Genomic DNA, 24851 nt, shown 5'->3' on the forward strand with positions numbered 1-24851 from the left:
CTCCGGGGCGGCGCTGCATCGGGGCCCGCCCAACTGTCCCGCCCGCCCCACGATCACTCGCTCCCAGAGCCGGCTGGAGCCCGGGCCCGACTGGGCCATGTCCGCTGAACCTGAGCTCATTGAGCTGCGGGAACTGGCGCCCGCGCGGCGCGCTGGCCCGGGTCGCACCCGACTGGAGCGCGCCAACGCGCTGCGCATCGCGCCGGGCACAGCGCGCAACCCAGCCAGGCAGCCGGTCCCGGGCCGCGGCCACCGCTTCCAGCCTGCGGGGCCCACCACGCACACGTGGTGCGACCTCTGCGGCGACTTCATCTGGGGCGTCGTGCGCAAGGGCCTGCAGTGCGCGCGTGAGTAGTGGCCCCACGCACTGGCGAGAGCCAACGGGTGGTCAAGGGGCACCACAGTCGCTGCGGGGCAAGTTGCGACGGAGGGGTAGGCTGGGACATCACTGAGGACCATTACCTTTATCCCGCCACCAGAGAAGGTGTGAGCACGTTTTATGTTCTTGCCACACTGCACCTGCGTCTGAAGTACATCTGGGCAGAAGCAGTTGCTATGAATACCAAGGTGCTGATCTTTTAAGTTGTTTATCTTTAAAGGGCCTTAAAGGCTGGAGAAAGCTTTATGCCTACCAGTCTCTTGAGCGCATATTTTCAGGCCAGCCCCTTCCCAAGGACTAACTCACCATGTCCCCTCCCAGAATCCCTGGGGCGGAGGAAATTTGCCCGCCTATAGAAGGGGGCCTAAAGAAGCTAGGGCCTAGGGTGGGCCCCCTGCAAGCAGGAACTTTGTTGAGTCTTCATATAGCAAATACCTATCACAGTCGATCAACCAGGTGTTAGAACATGAAACACAGTCACCCACACACACACCCCCCCCCAGGTCCTCCTGTCCTCCACAAGGAGAGGCAGCTCTCCCATTGGTTATGAGCTAGAATCACTTGGAATGCTTTTACAGCCCTCCAAACGCCTATATGCCTGGACCCTACCTCAGACCTGCTGAATTAATCACTGGAGTGTATCGGTGACTTTTAAAAACATCTTTCTAATGTGCAGCCTGGGTTGCAAATCACTGCTCTGGCCCATTTCAGAACTTAAGGTGTCTTAGGCCTGTCTGTGTGTACTTGGAGACCCTCTCATTCAGTATAGGAGTCTGTCCTGAATTCAGCTGGGAGGGGACACAGGAGATGTGACAGAATACAAATCATGAACAAGGGCTGGGACACTGCAGTGTTCCCGAGAAATAAAGTGGCCATGGAAATGAAAAACCAGACAATTTGGGTGTGTGAGAGACACAAACAAGGGAGGAGTCAAGGATGAGCTGAGGTTTTCTATCTCAAACAACTTGGAAGGATAATGGCAAATTTTGCTGAAGTGAATGAACCCCTGGCTAGGGTAGAGTGATGTGGAAGAAAAGTAAAATGTTGGCCATGTTGGGTTGGAATGTGTATTAGACATCCAAGTTAAGATAGGCACACAGGATTGGATCTGCGGGGGAAGTCAGTGATGGAAGCCTCGGATCTGGGGTGGGTTGAGTGTACACGGAGCAGAGCAGTGATGAAGACTGAGCCTCCATGACACTCCACCATCAGTCAGATCTGGGCGTTGAAACAGAACCGGAGGAGCTCAGCAGGAGCTGCCCGGACGCAGGAGAAAACCGGGTCAGAATCAAACGATGCGAGGTGAGGATGAAGAAGGGACCGCCAGATCCGGCTGCGTGCAGGTTGCCGAGAACCCTGACCGGGCAGACCTGCCTGGAATGAGTAGGGAGACTGAAGGCGAAGAATGAGCGCTTGTAGACCAGAGCTGATGATCTATTTTGGCGTGAGGGGAGTCGAGAGAGATGACAACTAAAGGGGTACATGTGTTAAAACTTTGCTTTTTCTCTTTTCAAGGGCGGAGGGAGGGGGCTGACAATGCGGAAGGGGTGAGTTCTGCGGTAGGCGCTAGAGCGGTTACGCAGGCCTGGATCCTTAACTGCCCGAGGCCTTGCCGCTTGTCTCGAGACGCCGGAGGACTAACACTAGAATCTGCGTAGCAGTAAGCGCTAGCGGCGCCTCAAATAATTCAACAGAGCCCAGCGGTCCACGGCCTTCATCCTGGGGGCTTCTCTTCTGTCCCTGGGACGCTTCTCGGAGCAGGAGCTGGGGCCCCTCTGCCTCACGGCCAGGCCTCTCTGCAGATTGCAAGTTCACCTGCCACTACCGTTGCCGCGCGCTCGTCTGCCTGGACTGCTGCGGGCCCCGGGACCTGGGCTGGGAACCGGCGCTGGAGCGGGACACGAACGTGGTGAGTTCAGGGCCGGGGGTGTACAGGCGAGGCGGGGACGCGCAGACGAACGGGCCCCATCGCAGGCGTAGCCTGGGGCGGGCCCGAGCGTTACGCGCGCAATGTGCATTCTAAGAGCGGAATTCCCCGCCGCAAAGGGGTAGCTACGCGCGGGCTCCAAGGGGTGCGGGGTGTGCTGCTTCTACACGAACCGCCCCCACCACCCAGGCTCGGCGCCAGCGCAAGTTCCGCACCTTTCCGCATCCGGCCCTGCAGCCACGCTGCGGCACATGCGCACACGCTCCCACTTGCTCCCTGCGGGAGGTAGGGCCTGCGGGCGGGCGGAGCTGAGCTGCCTGGGCAATGAGATCATTCCCGGGGGCAAGGCGCGTTGGCCCCGCCCCTGAAAGTTCCTCCCCCAATGAGACGAGTGCTAGATAGACCCCACCCGCGGGCTTTCAGCGTTAACGGTCGCTGCGCCGACGCTGGCCCAAGCGCACGCGCACACTGACGCGCGCGCTTGGGGCGGTGGTTGGAGGCTACCGGCGCACCGGGCTCGGTGAGCTAGCTGGCTGGCGGGCGCGGCGATGGGAGAGGCCGACGCGGGGACGCCTTCCTTCGAGATGACCTGGAGCAGCACGACAAGCAGTGGCTACTGCAGCCAGGAGGACTCCGACTCGGAGCTCGAGCAGTACTTTACCGCGCGTACCTCGCTGGTGCGCCGGCCGCGCCGGGACCAGGTGGGGGCCGGGGCTGCGGGAGGCGGGCCGGGAGCGGCCACTGGGACCCCGCCCTTCCCCAGTAAGTGTCCGTGTAGTCTGTGGGCAGCCCCGCGCTCCCGTGGACCCAGGGCCAGGCCGCGGAACCATGTGCCGGGCCCTCGGCGTCCGTCTTGGGTGCCGAGGCCTTGCTATCTCTGTCACCGGCTGGTTGAACCCGGGGAAGCACCTACGCGGCTTGGGGCAGCCCAGGGAAGGGCATCTATCCACCTATGACTAAAGCCGACTGCGCAGTCTGCACTGGACTCGGTTCCGCGTCCGGGTGTTCCCCCCTCTCCGGGAGGAAACAGGGAGGAGGAAGTGGAGAGGGAGGAGTCCTAGCCGGGAACTGAGACGTGTTTTTAGGAAAGAGGCGAGGGAAGGTCTGCGTCCCACCCTGTGCACTCCTGGAGGGAGCCAGCAGTTCCGACCTTTTGCCGGTCCTGCCTGTCACCAGCCGCCAGGATGTGGGGGATTCTGATCCCCACTACGGGGTGGCCCTGGAGTGCTCGCCTTGGGAGCACATATATTAAAATTGGAGTGCATCTGGAAATAAGGAATATGGGAATAGACAGGAAGGAAGCCCGGTTTTGAACTGTGAGCATCAAGGAGCACATCATCAGCCCAGAGCTTGCAAGCAAGGTTTGAGTGTGAATCCTTGACACTGTCTCTGGCCCTCAGGCCTAACCCATTTTCCACTGTGGAAAGGTGAGAAAACCACAATACAGTTAAAAAGGAGGTTGGGGTGTTCTGATGTGTGTATAAAATAAAGCCGTCCGTCACTGTGGAGCAGGAGAAAGGAAATTCCATGGTCCTGCTGTGCGTCCCTCCGGGATGGTTGTTGGAATCCTCCTCTACTGGGCAGCTTTAGAAACAGAAAAAGAGTGTTTTCCTCCTCTAGAATCCTGGTAGGACAATGCAGGGCCTCCAAGTCCCTTGTTTAATGAGTAAATATACCGAGGGAGGTACACCAGGCGAAGGAAAGGGGCTGGTTAGACACAGCATCCCAGTCCAGGGCTGCTGAATTCCAGAGCAAGGAGCACGTCTTCTCATTCCCAGGCTGGAGCTCAGAGCCATCACCAGGAAGGGGAATAAGTTAGTGCCATCTACGTGCCCACTGTTCTGTAGACAGAATTCCTTCCTGCCCTGGCACTGGAGTCTGCTCAGCCTTCCTCCCAAGCCTAGTATCCGTCGCATCCTGGCATTTGTAGGGTCAGGTTTTCACTTCTCAGTGCTGTCCTCCATCAGACCTTTGGAAACTTGGGGGAGCCCCAACTTTAGTCCTCAGCAGCACCCACTGGCTGGCTGCTGAACTGCTAGCAGCAGGTTCTAAGTCAGTGTTTTTCATACAACATCAGGGAGATTAACTCTTTTGTGGTCTGGCCTGAAATCTCTGGTGGACCAGTGCTTGAAAACAGTTCTAAGTGAAGAGCATCCTGTTAAAAGGCTGTGCCCTCATCTTTCTTTCCCCGTCAGATGGTTAGAGGGCTCCAAAGCAGCAGTCAGGGAGAAGTTTGGCTGTCCTGGGCTCAGAGCTGGGCACAAGATTATTTTATAGGAGACCTTCTGAAGTCCCTTGGGACGTGGAAGAAAGCATTACTCAGGTGCAATCTCAGCTGTCTGTGATGCTCCCGTTCCAACGAGGGTCTGAGATGCAGTGGGACCAAGGAATTTGGTAGGAGGTTCATTCACTGTCCTGACTGCCCTGGTTCATACTCCCCTTCTCCATAAGAATCCAGTTCCTGGGGGAGTGGAGGAGGGCCTGACTGGTAAGCCAAAATCTCTGCTGATATCCAGACAGCAGGGAGGTATGGAAACCTACCTACTTGGCATTTGTGGGACAGGCTCTACCAGGAGTCGACCTGTGTATCTCCAGCAGATTTGGAACCTGGCCTGAAGCTATCTTTCTTGCAGCCTAGGCCAAAATCAGATTGTGGCATGTCACAGTGGTTTCCTCCCTATGTGTGAGACATGCTGGGCTGGCCCCAAGTTCTCTACCAAGGGCTCTTAATGTTGTAGAGGTCGTCTTGACCCTCCTGACCACTGTTGGCTGGGCTCCTGGTCTGTACCAGTCCTCACACCTCTCACCCTACAGTGGGCCATGGCCTTTTGCCAGGGCAGAGTGGCAAAGTAGGCTGCCTTCTCCAGGACATACACTGACACCACCAAACTAAGTGCTGGGATCAGGTTGTTTAGTTGAGAGGTAGTTTTACTGTAAACAAGAGTCCTTCCTAGCACCCTTTGTCTTTGCCTGGCCTCGGGGCCTTATGACCTCTGTTGCCTTGGGGGTTTTTTTGGTTTTTTTTTTTTTTTAAGAGGGAGAGACAGAGGGATAGATAGGGACAGACAGACAGGAACAGAGAGAGATGAGAAGCATCAATCATTAGTTTTTCATTGTGCATTGCAACACCTTAGTTGTTCATTGATTGCTTTCTCATATGTGTCTTGACCGCGGGCCTTTAGCAGACCGAGTAACCCCTTGCTTGAGCCAGTGACCTTGGGTCCAAGCTCGTGAGCTTCCGCTCAAACCAGATGAGCCCCCGCTCAAGCTGGCGACCTCGGGGTCTCGAACCTGGGTCCTCCACATCCCAGTCCAATGCTCTATCCACTGCGCCACCACTTGGTCAGGCTGTCGCCTTGGTTTTAAGGTACCGTTAGGGCCTCACCCAGACATGTCCCCAGTCAGGGGGCAGAGAGTAGCCAAATGATTCTGCCTTTGCCGACTCCATCCATAACATGCAGAACCAGTAGTGGTGATGGGTTCTTCTCATCAGGCTTGAGCTTTGTCAGTTTCCAAAGGCTACCCCATTTCTCAGACCCTTTCTCAGAGTGGCCCGCCTACGGCCCACCTCTCAGTCAGTGATATGCATTGCAGCAGGATGGGTTCCTTAAGGGTCTATGCTGGCCCATCTTTCAGGATGAACCTGTGGAATGGGAGACACCTGATCTTTCTCAGGCTGAGATTGAGCAGAAGATCAAGGAGTACAATGGCCAGATCAACAGCAATCTCTTCATGAGCCTGGTGAGTTGACAGCCCGGGAAGGGGCGTGGGGAGTGGCAGGAACCCAGTTGTGTGCCTAATACCCAAAGGGTCACAGCTGAGGTATTCTTGGGTGGGCCCAAGCAGTGATTTATTCACACAGCCTAGCCCCATGTGGACTGGCAGTGTTCCAAATCTGTTCCTTCTCACCTGGAACCTAGTCCTAGTTCTGTTTCTCTTTTTCAGAATAAGGACGGCTCCTACACAGGCTTTATCAAGGTCCAACTGAAGTTGGTGCGCCCTGTCTCAGTGCCCTCCAGCAAGAAGCCACCCACCTTGCAGGATGCCCGGCGGGGCCCAGGGCGGAGCACAGCTGTGAAGCGCCGTACCTCCTTCTACCTGCCCAAGGATGCTGTCAAGCACCTGCATGTGTTGTCTCGAACACGGGCACGAGAGGTCATCGAGGCCCTGCTGCGCAAGTTCTTGGTAGTGGATGACCCCCGCAAGTTTGCGCTCTTTGAGCGGGCTGAGCGCCATGGCCAAGGTGGGCTTCCCTCCTCACCCCGCACGTGTGAGGGTGTACATGCATGCAGCTGTGCATGCAGGGCTGGGGGCTGGGCCTAACTCTATTCAAACGCTCCCCTCCCCTCTCTGTCCCTCAGTGTACCTCCGAAAGCTGTCAGATGACGAGCAGCCCCTGCGGCTGAGACTCCTGGCAGGGCCCAGTGAGAAGGCCCTAAGCTTTGTCCTGAAGGAGAATGATTCTGGGGAGGTGAACGTGAGTACACAGCCCTCCTTCGTTTCTGGGTTATCACGGGGTAGGGCTGATCGCTTGCAGCTAATATAAGGCTTGGAGAAGAAATAGGGTTGAAGAACAAGCCCTGCAAAGCCTCTCCAGGTCTGTGTGAGCCTTGTGGCTACAGTGAAGGCTTCTTGGCCCTTCACGCCGAGGTCTAGGGCCTGTCTCAAGAAGCCAGGGAGAACTGTCTTGGTGCTCTGCTCTTTCCCAATGTGGAAAGTCAGGGGATACAGGAGTCCATCTGATGGTTTGGTGACCTCAGACCAGATCAAAGCCACACAGGCATCCCCTTCAGGCAGGAAGACTTTTTACCTGGAAGCCTTCTGGCTCCAAGGTAGTCAGTCCATGGCGTGAGATTAGACTGAGTGTCGGCATGACCTGTCCATGGTAACTGGGAACATCGTTTTGGTTGCCTGTCTGTGAGATAACTGCCCTACTGTGTGGGAGCCATCTTTTCTACAGACATGGTGGGAATCCTAGCACTGACTATTCAGGGAAGAGCCTGATATTGGAAAGCCACATTGTAGTTGTGTGACCATGATGCTCTGGTCTATGGGATCTGATAGTTGTGTGACCATGATGCACTGGGGAGGGCTTGCTGGCTTGGCCATGCCTGCTGCAGCCTTTGTCACCTGCCTTTCCTGCAGTGGGATGCCTTCAGCATGCCTGAACTACACAACTTCCTGCGCATCCTGAAGCGGGAGGAAGAAGAGCACCTCCGCCAGATCCTGCAGAAGTACTCCTACTGCCGCCAGAAGATCCAGGAGGCCCTGCATGCTTGCCCCCTGGGGTGACCTTGTACCCCTGGGCGGAAGGAGGAGAGTAGGCAGCACCAAGGGTGTGCCGTGTGAGTGTGACAGGGTCCGTGAGGCCTGAGGAATGAGTGTGCGTGGAGGCCCTCTCTTGCTGGCGGAATGAACCCAGAGAACAGCGAAGGAGCTGGCCCCCTATGGCCACCAGTGGGTGTAGCAGACCATGGCTCTGCACCCTCTGCCGTTCATCTACTGAGTCATGGCGGGCCAGGGTTGCCCTAGGAAGCTTCCCCAGGCTTGCAGGAGGGGTAGAGCAGACAGAAGTCTCCTTAATTTGTGTGTCAGATACAAGAATCATGGAAGACCCAGCAAACAGAATAGGGTCATGTTTGCAGGGATGAGGAAAGCTTGTATGTTTTGGGTCTTGGATGGAGTCTCAGGACAGCCCTATCAGAGCCAAGGGTGGGTGTTCATGTAAGGAGGGTATCGAGGAAGAGTCTAGGTTTTCCTCTCCAGTGCCCCGTTTCTGCACACACACCCTGGAGTCAGGGAGTGCTGGCTCACAGTGCAGCAACAGTGCCTTTGTGCCTCTTCTAAGGAGGATGTCCCTGGGCTGGGGTCTGTGAGTGTGGGCACAGGCCCAGTCCATGCCTTGTTTGCCAATCATAAGCCAGGGTCTTTACTTTGGGTATTTTTGATGATGTGTGTGAATGTATGTAAAATTTTGTGGCCTCAGCTGAATGCCTCCTGTGGGGAAAGGGGTGGGGGTGACAGTCATCATCAGGGCCTGGGGCCTGAGAAAATTTGGCTGAATAAAGATTTAAGAATCTCTGGCTTTTGGACTCGATTATGGGCCCTCCACCCCGGTTGCCCTTCATGCCATGGCTGCCAAGGCTGATGGAGAAGCTTACAGAGCACCTTTTTAAGGTTACTATGGAACCAATTTGCGAAGGATTTGGGGTACAGATATGTAAGTCATCACTCAGCACCTTGGAGCTCAGGTCTTGGTGGAAGGGAAATCAGCTGCAGCTAAAGCTTAGGGAAACCACAGCCCCCCGCAAGCTGTGGGATGTGCTTCACCACCAAATTCTTATAGACCCACTGCTGTGGACCAGACACTCTGCTCATGGCACCGAAAGTACAGCTGTTAATTCTTCCCTTCATGAAGCATACCTTCTGGTGGGTTTGGAAAGAACACGGAATTTTAATTTTTTGGTCTTGAATATGGCTATATCAGTGGTCCCCAACCCCCGGGCCGTGGACCGGTACCGGTCCGTGGGGCATTTGGTACGGGTCTGCAGAGAAAGAATAAATAACTTACATTATTTCCATTTTATTTCTATTTAAGTCTGAACGATGTTTTATTTTTTAAAAATGACCAGATTTTCTCTGTTAGATCTAAGACTCACTCTTGACGCTTGTCTCGTAAGTTTGACGATTATATTTTAAAATACCACAGTTTTTACGTCGGTCGCATAATTTTATTTTGTGCATTTATTCGTCCTACCCTAAAAGTCGGTCCGTGAAAATATTTTCTGACATTAAACGGGTCCATGGACCAAAAAAGGTTGGGGACCACTGGGCTATGACAATCAGCCAATTTTCCATAGTTTCGGCTCACATGCCACAGTGGTGCTCGCAAAAACGGGGGGAATAGAATGAAGCCAAACAGGCACTGTGCGGCCTGGCGTGGGGTCAAGCCCCAGAGTGCTGGTTTAGGGGAACCTTGGTGAGTGGGCAAGCCCACTGTACCTGACCTCAGGAATGGGCACGTCGGAGCCTCCATGCACGCCAATGCAGCCAACAGCCGCACTTCCCACCGCTTCCCTGGGTGGGAGCTGTCCAAGCTGGAAAGTGGGACCTGCGGGGACCTGACTCTCTCAGTGCATGCTGGGATGCCTAATATCTGAGGGTGGCTATTGGTCTTGCTCTGCGGACCGACGAGAAAAACAGCCAATCAGGGGCAGCGTGAGGAGCATGCGGAAGCGGAAATGAGGTTTCCGTGGAGACAGCGGAGCCTACGGAAGACGGCGGCGGCATCTGTGAGCCGAGGCCGGGGCAGGGCATGGTGGCGCCGACAGCCCTGTGAAAGCAAAGGGGCCGCAGGGGCCGCCATGCGCAGGCGGCCCTGACATGGGCGCCAGCGGCTCCAAAGCTCGGGGCCTGTGGCCCTTCGCCTCGGCGGCGGGGGGCGGCGGCCCGGAGGCAGCGGTCGCTGAGCAAGCTTTGGTGCGTCCGCGAGGCCGAGTCGTACCCCCCTTCGTATTCACGCGCCGCGGGTAAGGGCGCGGGGTCCGCCCCGGGGAGGACAGACGGGCGACCAGGTGCCCCGCGTCATTAGTAGCTCCTGCCGCCGTGTCCCCTGCACCCGAGCTAGGACGACTCCCATATTTCAGGCCCACTTTGGAGCAAAGGATGCGGAAAACTGGGCAGTTGATTCCCGGAGGCCTGGCTGCTCTTAGGGTCTAGGAAGAGAGTGGGCCTGTAGCTTGTCTCTGGGCAGGCCTCTCCCCTGATGCCTCTGAAAGGAGAATGTTTGGGCTGGTACAGATTCCCACGGTGGTGAGGTTGGACCTCTGAGGGTAGGGTGTGGGGAAAGTAGGATTGGGCCCTAGTATTGGGGATGGGGCCTAGGGGAGACCCTCACCCAGGTATGTTCTCTAGATCTGGACCACTGACCTCCCCCCCTCTCCCCAAGGGTCTAAATGGGAGCTTTAGATTGGCCTGGCCCTGGTGGTCCCCTGGGGACTGACACTAGAGATATGGTTGTACAATAGATACTTGGGAGACCCAACAGTGGTAGTTTGGCTGCACCAGCCACCTGGGGTGGGAGGGGAGGATGCACCCTTTCCCTGTAGGCTCCCTCCTAGCTCATGCATCTGCTGCCTCAGGCTTTAGCCCTGGGCCAGCAGTATCTTCTGGAGACCAGCATGCTCAGGCCACCACCCTGCCCACTCTAGAAGTCCTGGGTGAAGGAAGGAGCCTGATGCTGGAATGGCTGTTCTTGCTGAACAAACCAGTGATGAACCGGCCTAGGTTGCCTGGACAATGTGCTCTGGTATAGCCTCTCCTTTGGGGGCCTGACAGTAACACTGGCCACTACCCCTCTCCTTACTTCCTTCTAGCAGACCCCAGATCTTCAGCAAGGGATTCTCCAGGCATATTATTTTCCCTCCCTCCCACCAAGGTTGTTCCTCCCCTTTTGGGTGTGGGCACACTTCACAGTGGTCTGTGGTGTTTATCATGACCAGGTGTGAGGCTCCAGCCCAGCCTTTCCCTTCTCCTACACAGCTCTATGTTCTATGATGAGGATGGTGATCTGGCTCACGAATTTTATGAGGAGACAATCGTCACCAAGAATGGGCAGAAGAGGGCCAAGCTGAGGCGTGTGCATAAGAACCTGATTCCTCAGGTGAGGCTTTTGCAGTGGCCATAGAGCCTGTGTTGAGCGTCTTAAGGTCGACCCAGATAGTCTGCTGTTGCGGTGGAGGCTCTTGGGGGAGGAGCTGGGAGGAACAGGAAGGCTTCCTGGAGTAGGAGCACTGAAATGACCCTCACTAGCCTCTGTTTCCATGGCAGGGCATCGTGAAGCTGGATCCCCCCCGCATCCACGTGGATTTCCCTGTGATTCTGTATGAGGTGTGAGCGTGGGGTATTGCAAACCCAAGCACCTCCTGCCTCAGCAAGAAACCCTCAGGCTGAAGGTGTGGCTTCCATTGAGGACGTAGGCTAAAGCCACAATCCTAAATAAACTCCACTGGCTTGGAACCTTCAGCTGTGAGCAGGGCAGCCCTGCAATGTTGGTTGGGTACTGGTTTGTCTGCAAACAAGAAGTGGCTGGTGGCTAGTGAGGGCTAATAGCGGAGTTACCAGCCTGCCTTCCCCAGCAATCCCTGCGAGGAGCATGGCAGGGCATATGCCTATCTGGAATGCGTGGTTCCTGTGCCCTTGCCTGGCCTGCTTGCTTCCAAGCTTGCCTAGGGCAACCCTCCTAGGGGCTACAGCATTTTACAAGTAAAGTCTGCCTTCCTCCAGCCCCTGGGCTGTGGGAGCTCTACACCGTGGGAACTTCCTTTCCCTCACTTCCTTTACCCCTTTGTTGGATCATTTCAGCCGTTGGCTACCTCGATTCCTCCTCTGTTGGACAGAGGCTGGGGGCAACGCAAGCCTGATTCTTCCTTCCTACCTGCCATGTGTTCCCACCCCCAGATGGATGGACAGTTTCCTGGCTGTTAATAGGAGTAGGGACTGATGTAGGAGACTTCTCCCTCTACCCAGGACTGGGCTGAACCCTCCCCACTGCAACTAGATGTTGTCCTTCCCCTCCCCACAGTTGAGAGGGCATAGGATAGGATCAGGAAGGGCTATGGATGCCTGTGCCTACGGGGAGTTGCCCTTACCCACCTTCTCCATCTAATCTCCCTTGCCTTTGCACCAGCCCCCACCCGGACATTGGGAGAAGACCATCCACCACCCTGTGGTGTGGGACAGCACCCTGAGGGTGGTGCCAGTAGCTCCGAGCCCACCACCCCTTCCACTGCAGTATGCCCATTCCTTCAGGATCAGTCAGGGGAAAGGACTGGAGCACCTGGGGCGGACAAAGAGGAAAGAACAACTGGAAAAGGAATATTTAAAATGTGAAAGTTTGCAAATAGTCTAGTCCATGATGGGCAGAATCTAATTTCTACATAAAATGACTTTTCTTTTTTTAATTCTTTACTGTGCAAGCTCTGTGCTTCAAGAGTGTGGGAAATGTGGGGAAGGTGGCCCCCAATTCAAGAAGGCTGTTGTGTTTTTTGTTCGGTTTCAATAAAATTATTTGTAGACCCTGCATCCAAGAGTGACATCCTCTGGGGCTGTAACACCCAGCATCTAGCCCAGTGGTAGTCAACCTGGTCCCTACCACCCACTAGTGGGTGTTCCAGCTTTCACGGTGGGCAATAGTGGAGCAACCAAAGTATAAATAAAAAGATTTAACTATAGTAAGTTGTTTTATAAAGATTTATTCTGCCAAACTTAGCGAAAATCCAACATAAAGTACTTGGTAAGTAATTATTATTATATGCTTTAACTTGCTGTAACTTTGCTTTATAAATTTTATAAAGTTACTTCCCTACTTTATAACTCACCATAACTGTGGAACCGGTGGCCGGTTAGAAAATTGTACTACTAACAGAGATACAAAAGTGGGCGGTAGGTATAAAAAGGTTGACTACCCCGATCTAGACCAACACCTGTGCTCAGTAGGCAGGCTTGGGCATAGTACTCTGTTTCCCCTGTCTTCCAGAAAATCCCAGGGTAAGCTTGAACCCAGCCTGTGGCTAGCCATGCCAGCTATGACCAGTAGGTGGCAGTGTATTCACAGGCATCACCACAGGGCCCCTCAGTATAGAGTGCCACTCACTTGTCTATTGTGTTCAATAGGTGGGAACCCCTGGAATTAAAATGCCTTGGGATGCTTCATTAGGGATTGGCCTCACCTGTTAACCTGAGGTGGGAGTGTGACCTCAGGTAGGCCTAGAGCAGCTGTCCTGCCCCCAGTAGTGCCAGTTAACCCTGTGTGAGGTCACAGCTTGAACCACTGGACCTTCAAGGCCCAGCCTTAGGTGGACAGCAGCCGGATGGGTGCGCTACTCCCTTGGTCTACTTCCAGGCTCTGAATCCCAAACCCACCTGACCCCCCGGCTGACTGGATAATAAAGGGAGAACGGGGCTTGGGGCTTCTGTTCCAGCAAAGCTCAGCCACCCAGTATTTCTGTGCTGCTGCCACCAGCCACCTCACCTGCAGCCTGCCGCTTGTGGACATTCAGCTATGTTTCTCAGGGCCTGCTATGAGGCCCATCCACTGCTAGGCCCAGCCCTTGGCCATCAGCCCAACTCCCAGTTAGGGAGAAGGGAATTCAAGCACACAAGCTTCCGAGTCGGGGGGGTTGGCCTGCTAGTCTTTTGGAGGGTTAAGATTGTCAAGTCCGGGGCAGGATCGCGCTATGCAGCCTGGACTTAACGGTTCTTTGTGTATCTTCCCATTTCCCAATAAGATGCCAGGCATAAGGCTGCGTCATCCTCTGCTGTCACGCCTCCTGACTGCCCCAGGGACAGGATTCTGCCATGCCAGAGGGCATCCCCTCTCCCATCACCACTATTCCAGTATGGGAGAACTCCCTGTGCTGAGCCTGCCCCAGCTGACCCCAAAGCTGGAAACAATGGGGGTCAGGTCACTGCTTCCCCATTCTCTCCCACTGGGCTGTGCTCACTTCCTTCCTGCAGGCCGCCTGAGGAAGTGTCCTTGCCCTGGGACAGTCTGGCCTGGTCTTTGTTTCCCCAGGGGCCCCCACCCGTGAAGCTTCCAGAGCCAGTGTCCTTTGTGGAGCCAGCCCGGGGGTATATGTCTTAGACTCGTTGGTCCTCGGGGGCTGACTCCAGGATATGTGCTTACCTCTCTAAGACCCCCAATGTTACATAGCCTATGTTAGGAAAGAGACCCCGGGCATCAGGGAAGTTGGCTGGTAGGGTAAAGGCAGGGAATGAGGAGAGGAGATTCAGAGTGATTTGAGGGTGTGCAAATTTGTCCCCATCTTGCTGGGACCCTGCTGAAGCCTCCCTGGTGCCAGCCACATTATGGGGACCTCCTTCCCATGGGAATATACCCCTTTCCCCACCCATGTTGTAAGAAACCCCTGCTCCACAGGGTCTCAGTGAAACCCACCCAGGGATGTCCAGCAGGAGAGCACCCTGCAGAACCCTCCCACCCCCTGCTCCACTCCACCCCCACAGTCACACACATCAACTTATTGTCCACTCCGTCACATTTGGGACACTTCCGCTCTCAGTGGAAAATAATTGACTCAGCTCCTGGAATTTCTCCTAACCCTTCACCCTCCTTCCCTTCATCACCTGCTTGGTGAAACCATCAGCCAGCCAGCCCCCAAGTAGTGTCTCCCCAAACCACCACCACCACCATCACCGGGGGCCCTTCCACTCAAATGCTACTGGATTTTAGGATGGCTCTCAACTCCAAGGGAAAGTTGAGACAACTTTCAGTGTTAAGAAAGCGGCCAGCATGGGGAGGATGGCACCTGAGTGGGGTCCCACAGCCTTCCTGTCACTGGCGCAGTTCACTCTGGCCAGGACCTCCTGGGGGGTGGGGATGACAGCCATCCCTCACATCATACCGGAGGGAAATAGAGTCAAGGCGGTCTCTTCCCCCGTGCCATTCCTGGCCTTTTCCTCTCGGAGGGGCAGCAGGAAGTGAGGAGAAAGGGTTGGGATGGGAGGCGGGAGCGAGTGGGAGGGGATGAGGTTTATCAAGTCACCGGCGGACTGCCCAGTAGGCAGCAGCTGGCGCGAGTAGCTGGGCTGGAGAGGCTCTCCCCGAGAAGGTGGGAGGTCTCTAACCTACTGGGTCGACGGAGTCCCACACAGGTGAGCCGAGCGCAGACTGGTCTGCAATCCCCATAGGTGCGCTCACAGCAGCGCTCCCTCCTTCTCCCGGGCTTGAGGCGGGGGAATGGGCTGGTGGTGCAGACCTGGCCCTTCGGGGAGCAGATCTGGAAAGAGGCAAGGAGGTCTCGCCCCAGTCCAGCTCCCCTACAGAAGGGGCTTGGGGTGGCGGGGGTAGGGGTGGGGGAGGGTTCAGGATACCCGGAGGAAGCTGGCGTTCTTCGCGGTCCCACCAGTTACTTCTGCAAGGGTGGCAGCCCATCAGGGTTGAAAGGAAGGGCCACACAGCCCCCTACACCCCCCGAGACTGAGCTGGAGGAGACGAAAGCCCAGGGACCGGCCAGCGCTGATGCAAGTCGCGAGAAGGGGGGTGACCTACCCACTGAGCCCGGTGGCCTACCCGGCCCCCAGACGGCGGGCCAAGCTGCGACCCACCGCTCAAGTTGCCAAGACAACCACTGCCTCGGCCCAGCCCAGAAAGGGCTAGGAGGCGGGCACTCAGCACCCTTCAAGCAGGGGGCGGGGCTCCCCTTCAGAACCTGGACGGGGGAGGGGAGCCCTGACCTATAGAGGTTTACTGCCCTGGGAGGCTGGACATTGGCTGTGGTCACCGTCCCCATTTCCACACAAAAGGGCCCCAGGGCTGGGGGCTACGCTCAGAGGTGCAAAGCCAGATCCGCAGCTGCCCCCAACCAAGGCCTCGGCGTCCCACAGCGCCTCCTTACGGCAGAGTGGGGGAACACCACCTCCTTTATTCCCTCCAGGATACTCGTACTTTATGCTGTCCCTTTAAGGGGCTGGCCGCGCCGCGGAACGGGGAGGACTGTACCATCCGCTGCACCTGTGGGGGGGAAATCTCGAGCTCACTGGCGCTCGCCGCTGAGACTCCAAAAGAAATCCCCATTCGGAGGCGCCTCACATTGCCATATGCGTGGTCATGTTCCTGGGAGGAGGATCTGGGGACCCTGGGACCCGAAACGAGGAATTGGCGGAGCGAAAATAGGGAATCCCTTCCCGCCCCGGCTGCAAGTCCTGTCCAGAGCCCGCCTCCGCGCTGGATTCTTAAAGGGCCCTCCGGCCGGGGGGCAGAGGGGCGGAGTCAGCAGAGGCGCCCAGCCGGGGCTGTGCCTGGGCGAGCGGTCGGAGTGGGCTGGGCTGTGCCAGGGCTGGCGGTGGCTATGGCGCGGGTCCCGGCAGTACCCTGCGCGAGGTGAGAGCGGACGGTGCAAGCCTGGCGGCTCTCTCCCCACGGGGTGGATTCCAAACCCCCAGGGAGGCGGCCCAGGGACCCCACCCCACCAGGCCGGGCTCTGGCCCCACGTGCGGGGCGGAGGCGGGGTCCAGCACAAAGGCCAAGCGCAGTGAGCTCTACCCCGACCCGCCTGGCGGCGGGCGCGCGCATTCCCGGTGGCTGTAGAAGGAAGGGCCGGTCTGCCGGCGCCGCCGTGGGAGGTCCGCTGCCCCTTTGTCCCCGCGGGGCCTCCAGCAAGCTTGGGAGAGTGTCTGCAGTCTAGACAAAGTCCTGACAGCTTCTCTCCTCTGCCAGGCGGGTGCTATGCAGATCCCGGCTCCGCGGCTGTGTTCCAGCTTGCTAGCCACTGCATGAGCTGTGCCCTGCTTTAGCCAGATGCTGTCGTTTCCCTGAACCAAGAGTTCTTCACTGGATACAGAGTGGGCCTCGGGTTCTGGGCTCTCTGAAATGATGTCCTGCATGGCATGCGGGCATGTGTGTGTCTCTAGGTAGCGAATATGTAGCTCAATTTGTTCAGTTCTCAGAGGGGTCACGGACCTAACAGAGGTCCTTTCCCAGCCATAGGCCACCTGCTCCAGGAAGGAATCCTGTGCTCCTGGCAGTGAGTTCCCAGGATGTCTTGGCCTCCCCTCTGTGGCCTGTGGTCTCTCAGACCTGTTACAGCAATGTGACAGGGCCTGAACAGCTCTGGGCACAGTGTCCCATACAGCATAGGCTTTGGGAGTATGGATGGGTTTGGGGTTGGCACCTCCAGGGTTCTCTAGACTGACTTGCTCTCTCCCACCCATTCCTCAGTTCCTGAACTGGTGCCAAGCAGGTGACACCGTCCTCCTGCAGCCCCCAGCATGTGGGCAGGCCTGGGCCTCACCGTCACACTGGCCCTGGTGTTGGCGGTGGCATGGGCCACAGAGCTCAAGCCCACAGCGCCACCCATCTTCACAGGCCGGCCCTTTGTGGTAGCATGGGCCGTGCCCACCCAAGACTGCGGCCCACGCCTCAAGGTGCCACTGGACCTAGAGGAAAAAGCCTTCGATGTGCAGGCGTCGCCTAATGAGGGTTTCGTGAACCAGAACATCACCATCTTTTACCGGGACCGGCTAGGCCTGTATCCACGCTTCGATTCTGCAGGGAGGTCTGTGCATGGTGGTGTGCCACAGAATGTCAGTTTAATAGCACACCAGAAGATGCTACAGGAATGTGTGGAGCACTACATTCGTAGACAGGAGCCTGCAGGGCTGGCAGTCATCGACTGGGAGGACTGGCGGCCTGTGTGGGTGCGCAACTGGCAGGACAAGGATGTGTACCGCCAGTCGTCACGCCAGTTGGTGGCCAGCCGCCATCCCGACTGGCCGTCAGACCGTGTCATCAAGCAGGCGCAGTACGAGTTTGAATTCGCTGCTCGGCGGTTCATGCTGGACACGCTGCGCTCTGTCAAGGCCGTTCGGCCTCAGCACCTCTGGGGCTTCTACCTCTTTCCCGACTGTTACAACCACGACTATGCACAGAACTGGGAGACCTATACAGGCCGCTGCCCCGATGTGGAGGTCTCCCGAAACGACCAGCTGGCCTGGCTATGGGCTGAGAGCACGGCCCTCTTCCCCTCTGTCTACCTGAACAAATCACTCACTTCCACCACGCATGGCCGCAACTTCGTCAGCTTCCGTGTTCAGGAGGCCCTTCGCGTGGCTCGGACCCACCACGCCAACCATGCACTCCCAGTCTATGTCTTTACGCAGCCCACCTACAGCCGCACACTCACAGGCCTTAGCGAGGTATGTGCTTGCCAGGGTTCTGCCTGCTTCGGGACCCACTGCAGGTCTGAGTTACCTGCGGGCCTCCTGCCCCGTGCTACAGCTGCTCAGTCTCTGTAACCTCCTGAAAGGTGGCATTATCATCTCCATTTTGTGGATAAGAAAATTAAGGCCCAGAGATGCTGAGAAATTTCCCCAAAGCTTGCCAGCAAATCCAGGGCAGAGCAGGAGCTTGGGCTTAGGCATTCTTTGAGTCTACCTTGATAGATACAACCTAAGCTCACGTGGGCCTTTGGTGTGGGAAACGGAAGCCCAGTGAGGGTGTAGAAATGGCTTAAATACTTCAGAGAAAGTGGAAGGGGGCCTCTGCGTGGGAATGAGAAGGGGAGGACTGGGCTGGGAGGGGGGTCACCAAATCGGAACAGGCTGGGGCCTGCCCACCCTGTCTGCCCTCCTCCCCTGTGGTGTCGGCCCCTCCCAGTGACCAGCCCTTTGCCACACAGATGGATCTCATCTCCACCATTGGTGAGAGTGCCGCCCTGGGTGCCGCTGGTGTCATCCTCTGGGGCGACGCAGGCTTCACCACCAGCACGGTAAGTAAGACCCCGACCAGAGTTAGAGTTGCAGCTTTTGGATGCCAACCTTAAGGTGAGCAAACCTAGGCTGGTCCCCTTGTCTCTCTCCCACTCAAGACATCCCTGGTCCCAACAGAGAAGACAAGGCCCCTCCACTGCTCCCAGGAAAGGGGACGTGCTGTTCTGAACAGCGATTGCGTTCTACCCTTCCCTGCCTGCCCTGCTGGACTCCTGTCTCTGCCTCTACCCCTTCTCTTTTTTTTTTTTTTTTTTTTTTTTTTCATTTTTCTGAAGCTGGAAACAGGGAGAGACAGTCAGACAGAATCCCGCATGCGCCCGACCGGGATCCACCCGGCACGCCCACCAGGGGCGACGCTCTGCCCACCAGGGGGCGATGCTCTGCCCATCCTGGGCGTCGCCATGTTGCGACCAGAGCCACTCTAGCGCCTGAGGCAGAGCCTCTACCCCTTCTCAATAGGAGCAGGAATAGTGTGGGCTCAAGCACACACATGCATGTAAATGTGTGCACAGTAAAAGAACTGTGTGTCACTGCACTGGGACACAAAGTTTCCATCTGGGTCTGGAAGGAAGCAGTGGACCCTGATTTCTGGCCTCTGTCCACAGGAGACCTGCCAGTACCTCAAGGACTACCTAATGCGGCTGCTGATCCCCTATGTCGTCAATGTGTCCTGGGCTGCCCAGTACTGCAGCCGGGCCCAGTGCCACAGCCACGGGCGCTGCGTGCGCCGAGACCCCAACACCAATACCTTTCTTCACCTCAGTGCCAGCAGCTTCCGCCTAGTGCCTAGCCACGCGCCTGGTGAGCCCCCGCTGCGACCAGAGGGGGAGCTCAGCTGGGCCGACCGTGACCACCTGCAGAAGCACTTTCAATGCCAGTGCTACTTAGGCTGGGGCGGCGAGCAATGCCAATGGGACCATAGGCGGGCAGCTGGGGGTGCCAGTGAGGCCTGGGCTGGGTCCCAGCTCACTAGCCTGCTGGCTTCGGCAGCCCTAGCCCTCACTTGGACTTTGTAGGGATCTTTCACCTGGCCTCCAGGCAAGCTGGCCTCTGCCACAGGGCTCTGCCAGGCATGTAGGCACCTGCAAGGGGTGGACAAATTATTCCGGTGGGGGCAGAGCCCCTGGGATGCCCAGTAGGGCATCCACTCCAGCTCTCACCCCCCTGTTGTAAGGGGGAGGGGCGGTCCCCTGAGAGGCCCCTTCTGTCCCTGCCAGAGAGGAGCAGGGCCACGGCCAGGGAGGACCGGACCCTACTCCCGTTCCTGGATAGTTTATTATTATTATTTTGGAGTCTCTTTTGTAAATTAAATATAAAACAACTGCTTGTGTGCTTGGACTGTCTACACCTGGGCCAGGACATATGAGTGTGATCCCAGAGTTTGCTGTGAGACTTGAGCCCAGCTCTGTCCCTGTGAAATTCTCTGCTAGGGATTTATTATCTGTGTATGTGTTTACTAGGACCAGGGCTCTGGAGCTGCCCACTCTGCAGCTGTCCTGCTGGAGCAAGGGGCCACTAGGAGTGGAGGGACTTCCATGGCACCCCAAAGCCCAGGCCCTTGCTTTCTCCTTAGTGATTGGAATGCATCCTTCTGTGAGGGATGGGACTCACTGTCCCTCTCCTCCTGGCCCCTGCACCCCCAGCTGGGCCAGTGCCAGCCGCCTCGCCTTGCCCACCCAGGGAGAGAGGGAGAGGTGGATGTTTGATCTTCCCTGGCTGGGCAAATAGCCAGACCGCCTCTGCCTGCTGTTCCCACAGGCCAGGGCGTCTCCTCCACTCCCAGCTCCCAAGGGCAGTGGACTCCATCCAGCCACGCACACCTCTCCCTCTGGGTCACAGCCCTCCCCTGAGGATGGTTGGAGTAGGCAAGCAGGGGACTGTGGTCTGAATTCTGAGGTCCAGAATTCACTGGGTCTCTGTCCCACTACAGACACATGATGGGGCAAGGGGGAGGTATCCAGAGTCTGGGAGCAGAGACATTCTCAAAGGTCAGCCCTGTTCTGCCAGCGGGAAAACGTGGCTGTTCCCCTGCTATACCAGGAGAGATAAGTAGCCATTGGAGCAGTCAGACCCGCTTTGCCCTGTTTTACTCCCTTGTTCCTGAAGGGTGGTACCCTGGGTGGGTCCCTGCCTCATCCCTCAGCTGTCCCACCCACACCTGTCCTAGTCACTGATGACTCAGCCCTACCCTTAGGACACACTGGCTCTGGGGAGACAGGTTCAAGAAACCGTCCAGTGATGAAGAGGGCCGACCAGGCACAAGGACGGGGGAGGTACCTTGGAGGGATTTCTACCATTCGGGAGGTGAGGAGGAAGCCTGGTGCTAGGAGCAAGTCAGCGGCAATGAACTGGGCTGGCATGCAAGCTGTGTGTGGCCAGCTGTCCGCATCAGGCAGGGGCAGGAGAGGCAGCCCTGGAGCAGCACCGGGCCTGACTGCCAGAGGGTGGTGACTGTCTCACCTGTCCAGTAAGCAGCATACACACCTGCCAGTGCTGAGCTGGCTGCTAGGGATGCATCCATAGACCACACCAACAGAGACCTATGTCCTCGTGGGGGTGACAGCGTAGAGGGAGATGCACACTGGATGTGGAGACCGAGTCGGGTGCTGGACAGGGGAGTGCTCTGCAGAGAAGCGTGCAGGGGAGGAGATGGCGCGGTTAGGGGGCAGAGCCTGCAGAAGCAAGTCCCACCCAGTCGATGCCCACTCAGGCTGTAAAGCCACCCTCGTCCCTCTGGCTGGTGATGGCAGAGAGTGGGGAGAAGCAGCTGATGGCAGCGCCGGGAGGGTGATGTGTCGGTTCCCCTGGTAGAGAACTCTGAGATGGAAGGGCTCCCAGATGCTCCCGGCCGCCACGGGGAGCAGCCTGCTAGAGAGAAGATTCAGGTGTCAGTCAATAAGGCCATGAGATGATGGAGCCAGCAGAGGGCAGGCAGCTGTGACCCACCCACACACACCTGTGACCTCCCCTGCACAGATGGAACCTGCACGCACCTGTGAGCTATCCCACTCACATGTATAACTTCTCAATACACAAGTGATCGAGGCACACCTGTGACCTCACAGACATAGCTGGGACCTTTCCCACCTAGCTATGAGTCTATGTACACGTAACCCCCTTTGTGCAAATCTGTGATCCCCTGCAGGTGTGACTTCCCCTGTACAGCTATGACCCTCTCCATACAAACCTGTGTCCGCCTCGTATTACTTCCCCAGTGGGGTCTGGAAGCCAGTCTTGAAGAAAGTGTAACTCAGGAGACCCAGAGCTATCCTGTGAGTGGCTGGGTGAGGGGGATGGGGAGTGAGGTGACTCAGGAGCCTGAGGTATGCCCAACCAGAAAGAGCAGGCGGGGCTGGACCTTGAATCTGTACTGACCTGTCAGTAGAGTATGAAAAGTATATTCTTGAGAAGAATCAGCTCTGTATTCTTTTTTTTTTAAATTAAGTGAGAGGCAGGGAGGCACAGACAGACTCCCACATACGCCCCAACCAGATCCACCAGGCAAGCCCCTTCCCAACAATGCTCTGCCCATCTGGGGCCCTGCTCCGCTGCTTGGCAACTGAGCTATTTCAGCGCCTGAGGTGAGGCAGTGGAGCCATCCTCAGCACCTGGGGCCAACTTGCTCGAACCATTCAAGCCATGGCTGTGGAAGAAGAAAGGGGGGAGGGGAGAAAAGCAGATGGTAGCTTCTCTGTGCCCTGACTGGGAATCAAACCCAGGATATCCATACACCAGGCCAATGCTCTACCACTGAGCCAACTGGCCAGGGCCCAGTTCTGTATTCTTAGCCTCTGGGTTGGTCTGATACTACATTTGATCTTAGCCAAAAGGCAGAGAAGCAATAGTCTGAGATGATTATCAGTCAGATGTGTGGCCTAGACAATGAACACAAAGAGGTCAGGTCACGTTCAGTGTTCTTGATAGTGGATTTCAGGTGGTCTAGATATGTGAATCCTTCAGGGGCAATCAGAGGGTTGTCTGGAGACCTGTGGTATGTCCAGGCATTGATGCAGGACTGGAAAGCTCAAATGCTTAACTTCCCAGCCAGTTAAAATAAAAACAGAATCTTTCCTCATACCTCAACCTATTTGTAGTAATTCAACAGTTTGACTATAGTGACTCCATTTTATTTCTTCACTCTATTCTTCAGACCTCACATACCACTTGAACCAATTCAACCAACACTACAGAAGCGGGCCTCTGGGTGGGGCTCTGGGGTGGGGAAGGGCTTGGGTCACCCCAGCTGCTTCCTGTAGTTCAACCATTAGAGTTTCTCCCTTGGACCAAGGCCAGTTAGAGAATGCTGGCCTGCTGATTGGCTGTGTTGTGCCAGCTGCAGTACTAGGTCTTTGGGGGCACCAGGAAGTAGCAAGGAGCCTCAGGGAGAGGGGTTCTGGGGCTGCCTTGATGTCCTCCTGTTCCCTCAGCCCTTGGGAGTTGTGACGGGCTCTCTGAGCCTCATGGTCATCACCCTGGGACCCCGGTTTCTGAACAGGCTCAGTGGCCACCACAGGCTAGATCCTGTGCTCAGGTTGTGGCTGATGTGCCCAGACCCCCCAGCACCCTGGGCCCCCTTCTCCTTCAAACCTGCCAGCTTCTCCATCCTCGCCAGCCTGGAGGACCAAGCCCAGGTGGCAGCCAGCTGTGCCACTGCTCTGGTGACCACCATGCTGGAGGGTCACGGACTCAGGCCCAGACTAGGCTACAGACCCAGGCGGCACTTTAACCTGAGCCAGGGACCTGATGATTCCTTTGCCCTACCCTGGCAGGCAAGCCTGGGCCTGGCCACAGAGCAGGTCTCAATCTCTAGTTTCTGAATCAGCAAACAAGTGAAATCATGAAGGAAGCCTTGGCCAGGTGGCTCAGTGGATAAAGTGTCAACCTGGTGCACTGAGTACAAAAGTAAATGGGAAAAAAACAAGCAAAACTAAATGGAACAACTAAGCAAAACAAGTTGCCTGACCTGTGGTGGCGCAGTGGATAAAGCGTCGACCTGGAACGCTGAGGTTGCCGGTTCAAATCCCTGGGCTTGCCTGGTCAAGGCACATATGGGAAGCAACTTCTGCAAGCTGATGCTTCCTACTTCTTCCCCCTCTTTCTCTCTCTCTCTAAAACAAAAAACGAGTTGATGCTTCTCTCCCTCACCCCCCCTTCCTCCCTTCCTCCCTTCCTCAGAGAGAGGAAATCAACGGAAAAATTATAGATAAAAAAATCACGAAGGAATGAATAAGCATGTGGTCACATCCACATGGTCTCACAGTCATAAGACAAACAGGGCCTCACACACACCCAGTCTCAGGCAGGCACTGGATCGCACACTCACACATACGAACTCTGGTGGAGTTTGTGCAGAGGCCCAGATGGTTACTCCTGGGGCTTCACAGATACAATCACTGACCCAGCAAGTGACAAAGGGTGACAACACAGCCCTGACTTCATGAACACAGTGCCATTTCTTTCTTTCTCCATGTCCCCCATTCACAATACAGACCAGACAAAGAGCCTGGGCTGAGGTGTCTATGGGGTGGGTTTATGCTGCCCCCTCCTTCTGTGTAGTCAGTGTAAGAACACAGCCTGTGGTAAGCATCTGGAGTCTGAACACAGTGCCTTTGGGACACAGGTCCCTAAAGCAGGGATGGCCTCCACTAGGGAGAGGGCCTAGGGCCACAGTACTTTAGAGGCCTACACATGTTTTAATTTTTATTTATTTTTTAGCAAGAGAGACAGACAGACAGACAGGAAGGGAGAGAGATTGAGAAGCATCAACTCATAGTTGCATCACTTTAGTTATTCATTGACTGCTTCTCATACGAGCCTTGACTGGGGGAAGGGGGAGGCTCTAGCCAAACCAGTGACCCCTTGTTCAAGCCAGCGACTTTGGGCTCAAGCCAGTGATCATGGGATAATCTCTATGATCCCACACTCAAGCTGGCAACCTCAGGGTTTCCAACCTGGGCCCTCAGCGCCCCAGGTCAATGCTCTATCCATTGTGTCACTCACTCCCAGTCAGGCTAATTTTAATTTTTTTAATAGAAGAAAACATATGAATAATGAATATATAATGGATTTAGTCTGGACTTTGTCTTTATACCAACATCGTTGTGAAATATATGTTAAAACACTTTTTTGAGGAAGGGGCCCACCTACAAAGGCAAAAGTGCCCAGGGCTCCCAAATGTCCTAGCTATGTGGGGCAAGTACATTCCCTGGGTATGTGTCCCAGGGCACCCAGACTCCAGTACCACAAAAAGGTCTGCCC

The 24851-nt window shown here is 56.1% G+C and overlaps 3 protein-coding genes and 1 non-coding gene across 7 annotated transcripts; 3 read left to right on the top strand and 1 right to left on the bottom strand.

The window, feature by feature from the left end:
- Positions 1–13: 13 nt before the first annotated feature.
- RASSF1 (Ras association domain family member 1) lies at positions 14–8385 on the top strand. Of its 3 annotated transcripts, none has more exons than XM_066244792.1 (6): positions 14–347; positions 2182–2288; positions 5943–6047; positions 6252–6549; positions 6668–6783; positions 7452–8385. In XM_066244792.1, exons 1-6 carry the CDS (start codon positions 98–100, stop codon positions 7596–7598), a joined length of 1023 nt encoding a protein of 340 aa, XP_066100889.1. In that variant the 5' UTR covers positions 14–97; the 3' UTR covers positions 7599–8385. The 3 variants fall into 3 exon arrangements, with proteins under 3 accessions (XP_066100889.1, XP_066100892.1, XP_066100891.1); XM_066244795.1 differs by lacking the exon at positions 14–347 and adding an exon at positions 1660–1681; XM_066244794.1 differs by lacking the exons at positions 14–347; positions 2182–2288 and adding an exon at positions 2727–3007.
- A 1170-nt stretch (positions 8386–9555) lies between these two features.
- TUSC2 (tumor suppressor 2, mitochondrial calcium regulator) lies at positions 9556–12542 on the top strand. Its single transcript, XM_066245495.1, has 3 exons — positions 9556–9835; positions 10848–10968; positions 11136–12542. The coding sequence occupies exons 1-3, from the start codon at positions 9690–9692 to the stop codon at positions 11199–11201; spliced, it is 333 nt and encodes a 110-aa protein (XP_066101592.1). The 5' UTR covers positions 9556–9689; the 3' UTR covers positions 11202–12542.
- A 2313-nt stretch (positions 12543–14855) lies between these two features.
- Positions 14856–19919, top strand: HYAL2 (hyaluronidase 2). Of its 2 annotated transcripts, none has more exons than XM_066245370.1 (4): positions 14856–14978; positions 17044–18020; positions 18503–18592; positions 19199–19919. In XM_066245370.1, exons 2-4 carry the CDS (start codon positions 17094–17096, stop codon positions 19607–19609), a joined length of 1428 nt encoding a protein of 475 aa, XP_066101467.1. In that variant the 5' UTR covers positions 14856–14978; positions 17044–17093; the 3' UTR covers positions 19610–19919. The 2 variants fall into 2 exon arrangements, with proteins under 2 accessions (XP_066101467.1, XP_066101466.1); XM_066245369.1 differs by lacking the exon at positions 14856–14978 and adding an exon at positions 15834–16206.
- A 4139-nt stretch (positions 19920–24058) lies between these two features.
- LOC136314852 (small nucleolar RNA SNORA51) lies at positions 24059–24189 on the bottom strand. The gene has a single exon (XR_010727425.1). It is a non-coding gene; the product is annotated as a small nucleolar RNA SNORA51 (small nucleolar RNA).
- Between the last annotated feature and the right edge of the window lie 662 nt (positions 24190–24851).

Source organism: Saccopteryx bilineata, chromosome 10, assembly GCF_036850765.1.
Source record: "Saccopteryx bilineata isolate mSacBil1 chromosome 10, mSacBil1_pri_phased_curated, whole genome shotgun sequence".
Lineage (NCBI taxonomy): Eukaryota > Metazoa > Chordata > Mammalia > Chiroptera > Emballonuridae > Saccopteryx > Saccopteryx bilineata.

What these genes read in the sequence shown, in the direction of transcription:
- TUSC2 (XM_066245495.1), top strand. Translation starts at nt 9,690, where the DNA reads ATGGGCGCCAGCGGCTCCAAAGCTCGGGGCCTGTGGCCCTTCGCCTCG. An exon ending in TTCGTATTCACGCGCCGCGG is followed by an intron (nt 9,836 to 10,847) that starts GTAAGGGCGCGG and finishes TCTCCTACACAG; the next exon opens with CTCTATGTTCTATGATGAGG. An exon ending in ATAAGAACCTGATTCCTCAG is followed by an intron (nt 10,969 to 11,135) that starts GTGAGGCTTTTG and finishes TTTCCATGGCAG; the next exon opens with GGCATCGTGAAGCTGGATCC.
- HYAL2 (XM_066245370.1), top strand. Translation starts at nt 17,094, where the DNA reads ATGTGGGCAGGCCTGGGCCTCACCGTCACACTGGCCCTGGTGTTGGCG. An exon ending in CACTCACAGGCCTTAGCGAG is followed by an intron (nt 18,021 to 18,502) that starts GTATGTGCTTGC and finishes TTTGCCACACAG; the next exon opens with ATGGATCTCATCTCCACCAT. An exon ending in CAGGCTTCACCACCAGCACG is followed by an intron (nt 18,593 to 19,198) that starts GTAAGTAAGACC and finishes CTCTGTCCACAG; the next exon opens with GAGACCTGCCAGTACCTCAA.
- RASSF1 (XM_066244792.1), top strand. Translation starts at nt 98, where the DNA reads ATGTCCGCTGAACCTGAGCTCATTGAGCTGCGGGAACTGGCGCCCGCG. An exon ending in CAAGGGCCTGCAGTGCGCGC is followed by an intron (nt 348 to 2,181) that starts GTGAGTAGTGGC and finishes GCCTCTCTGCAG; the next exon opens with ATTGCAAGTTCACCTGCCAC. An exon ending in ATGATTCTGGGGAGGTGAAC is followed by an intron (nt 6,784 to 7,451) that starts GTGAGTACACAG and finishes CCTTTCCTGCAG; the next exon opens with TGGGATGCCTTCAGCATGCC.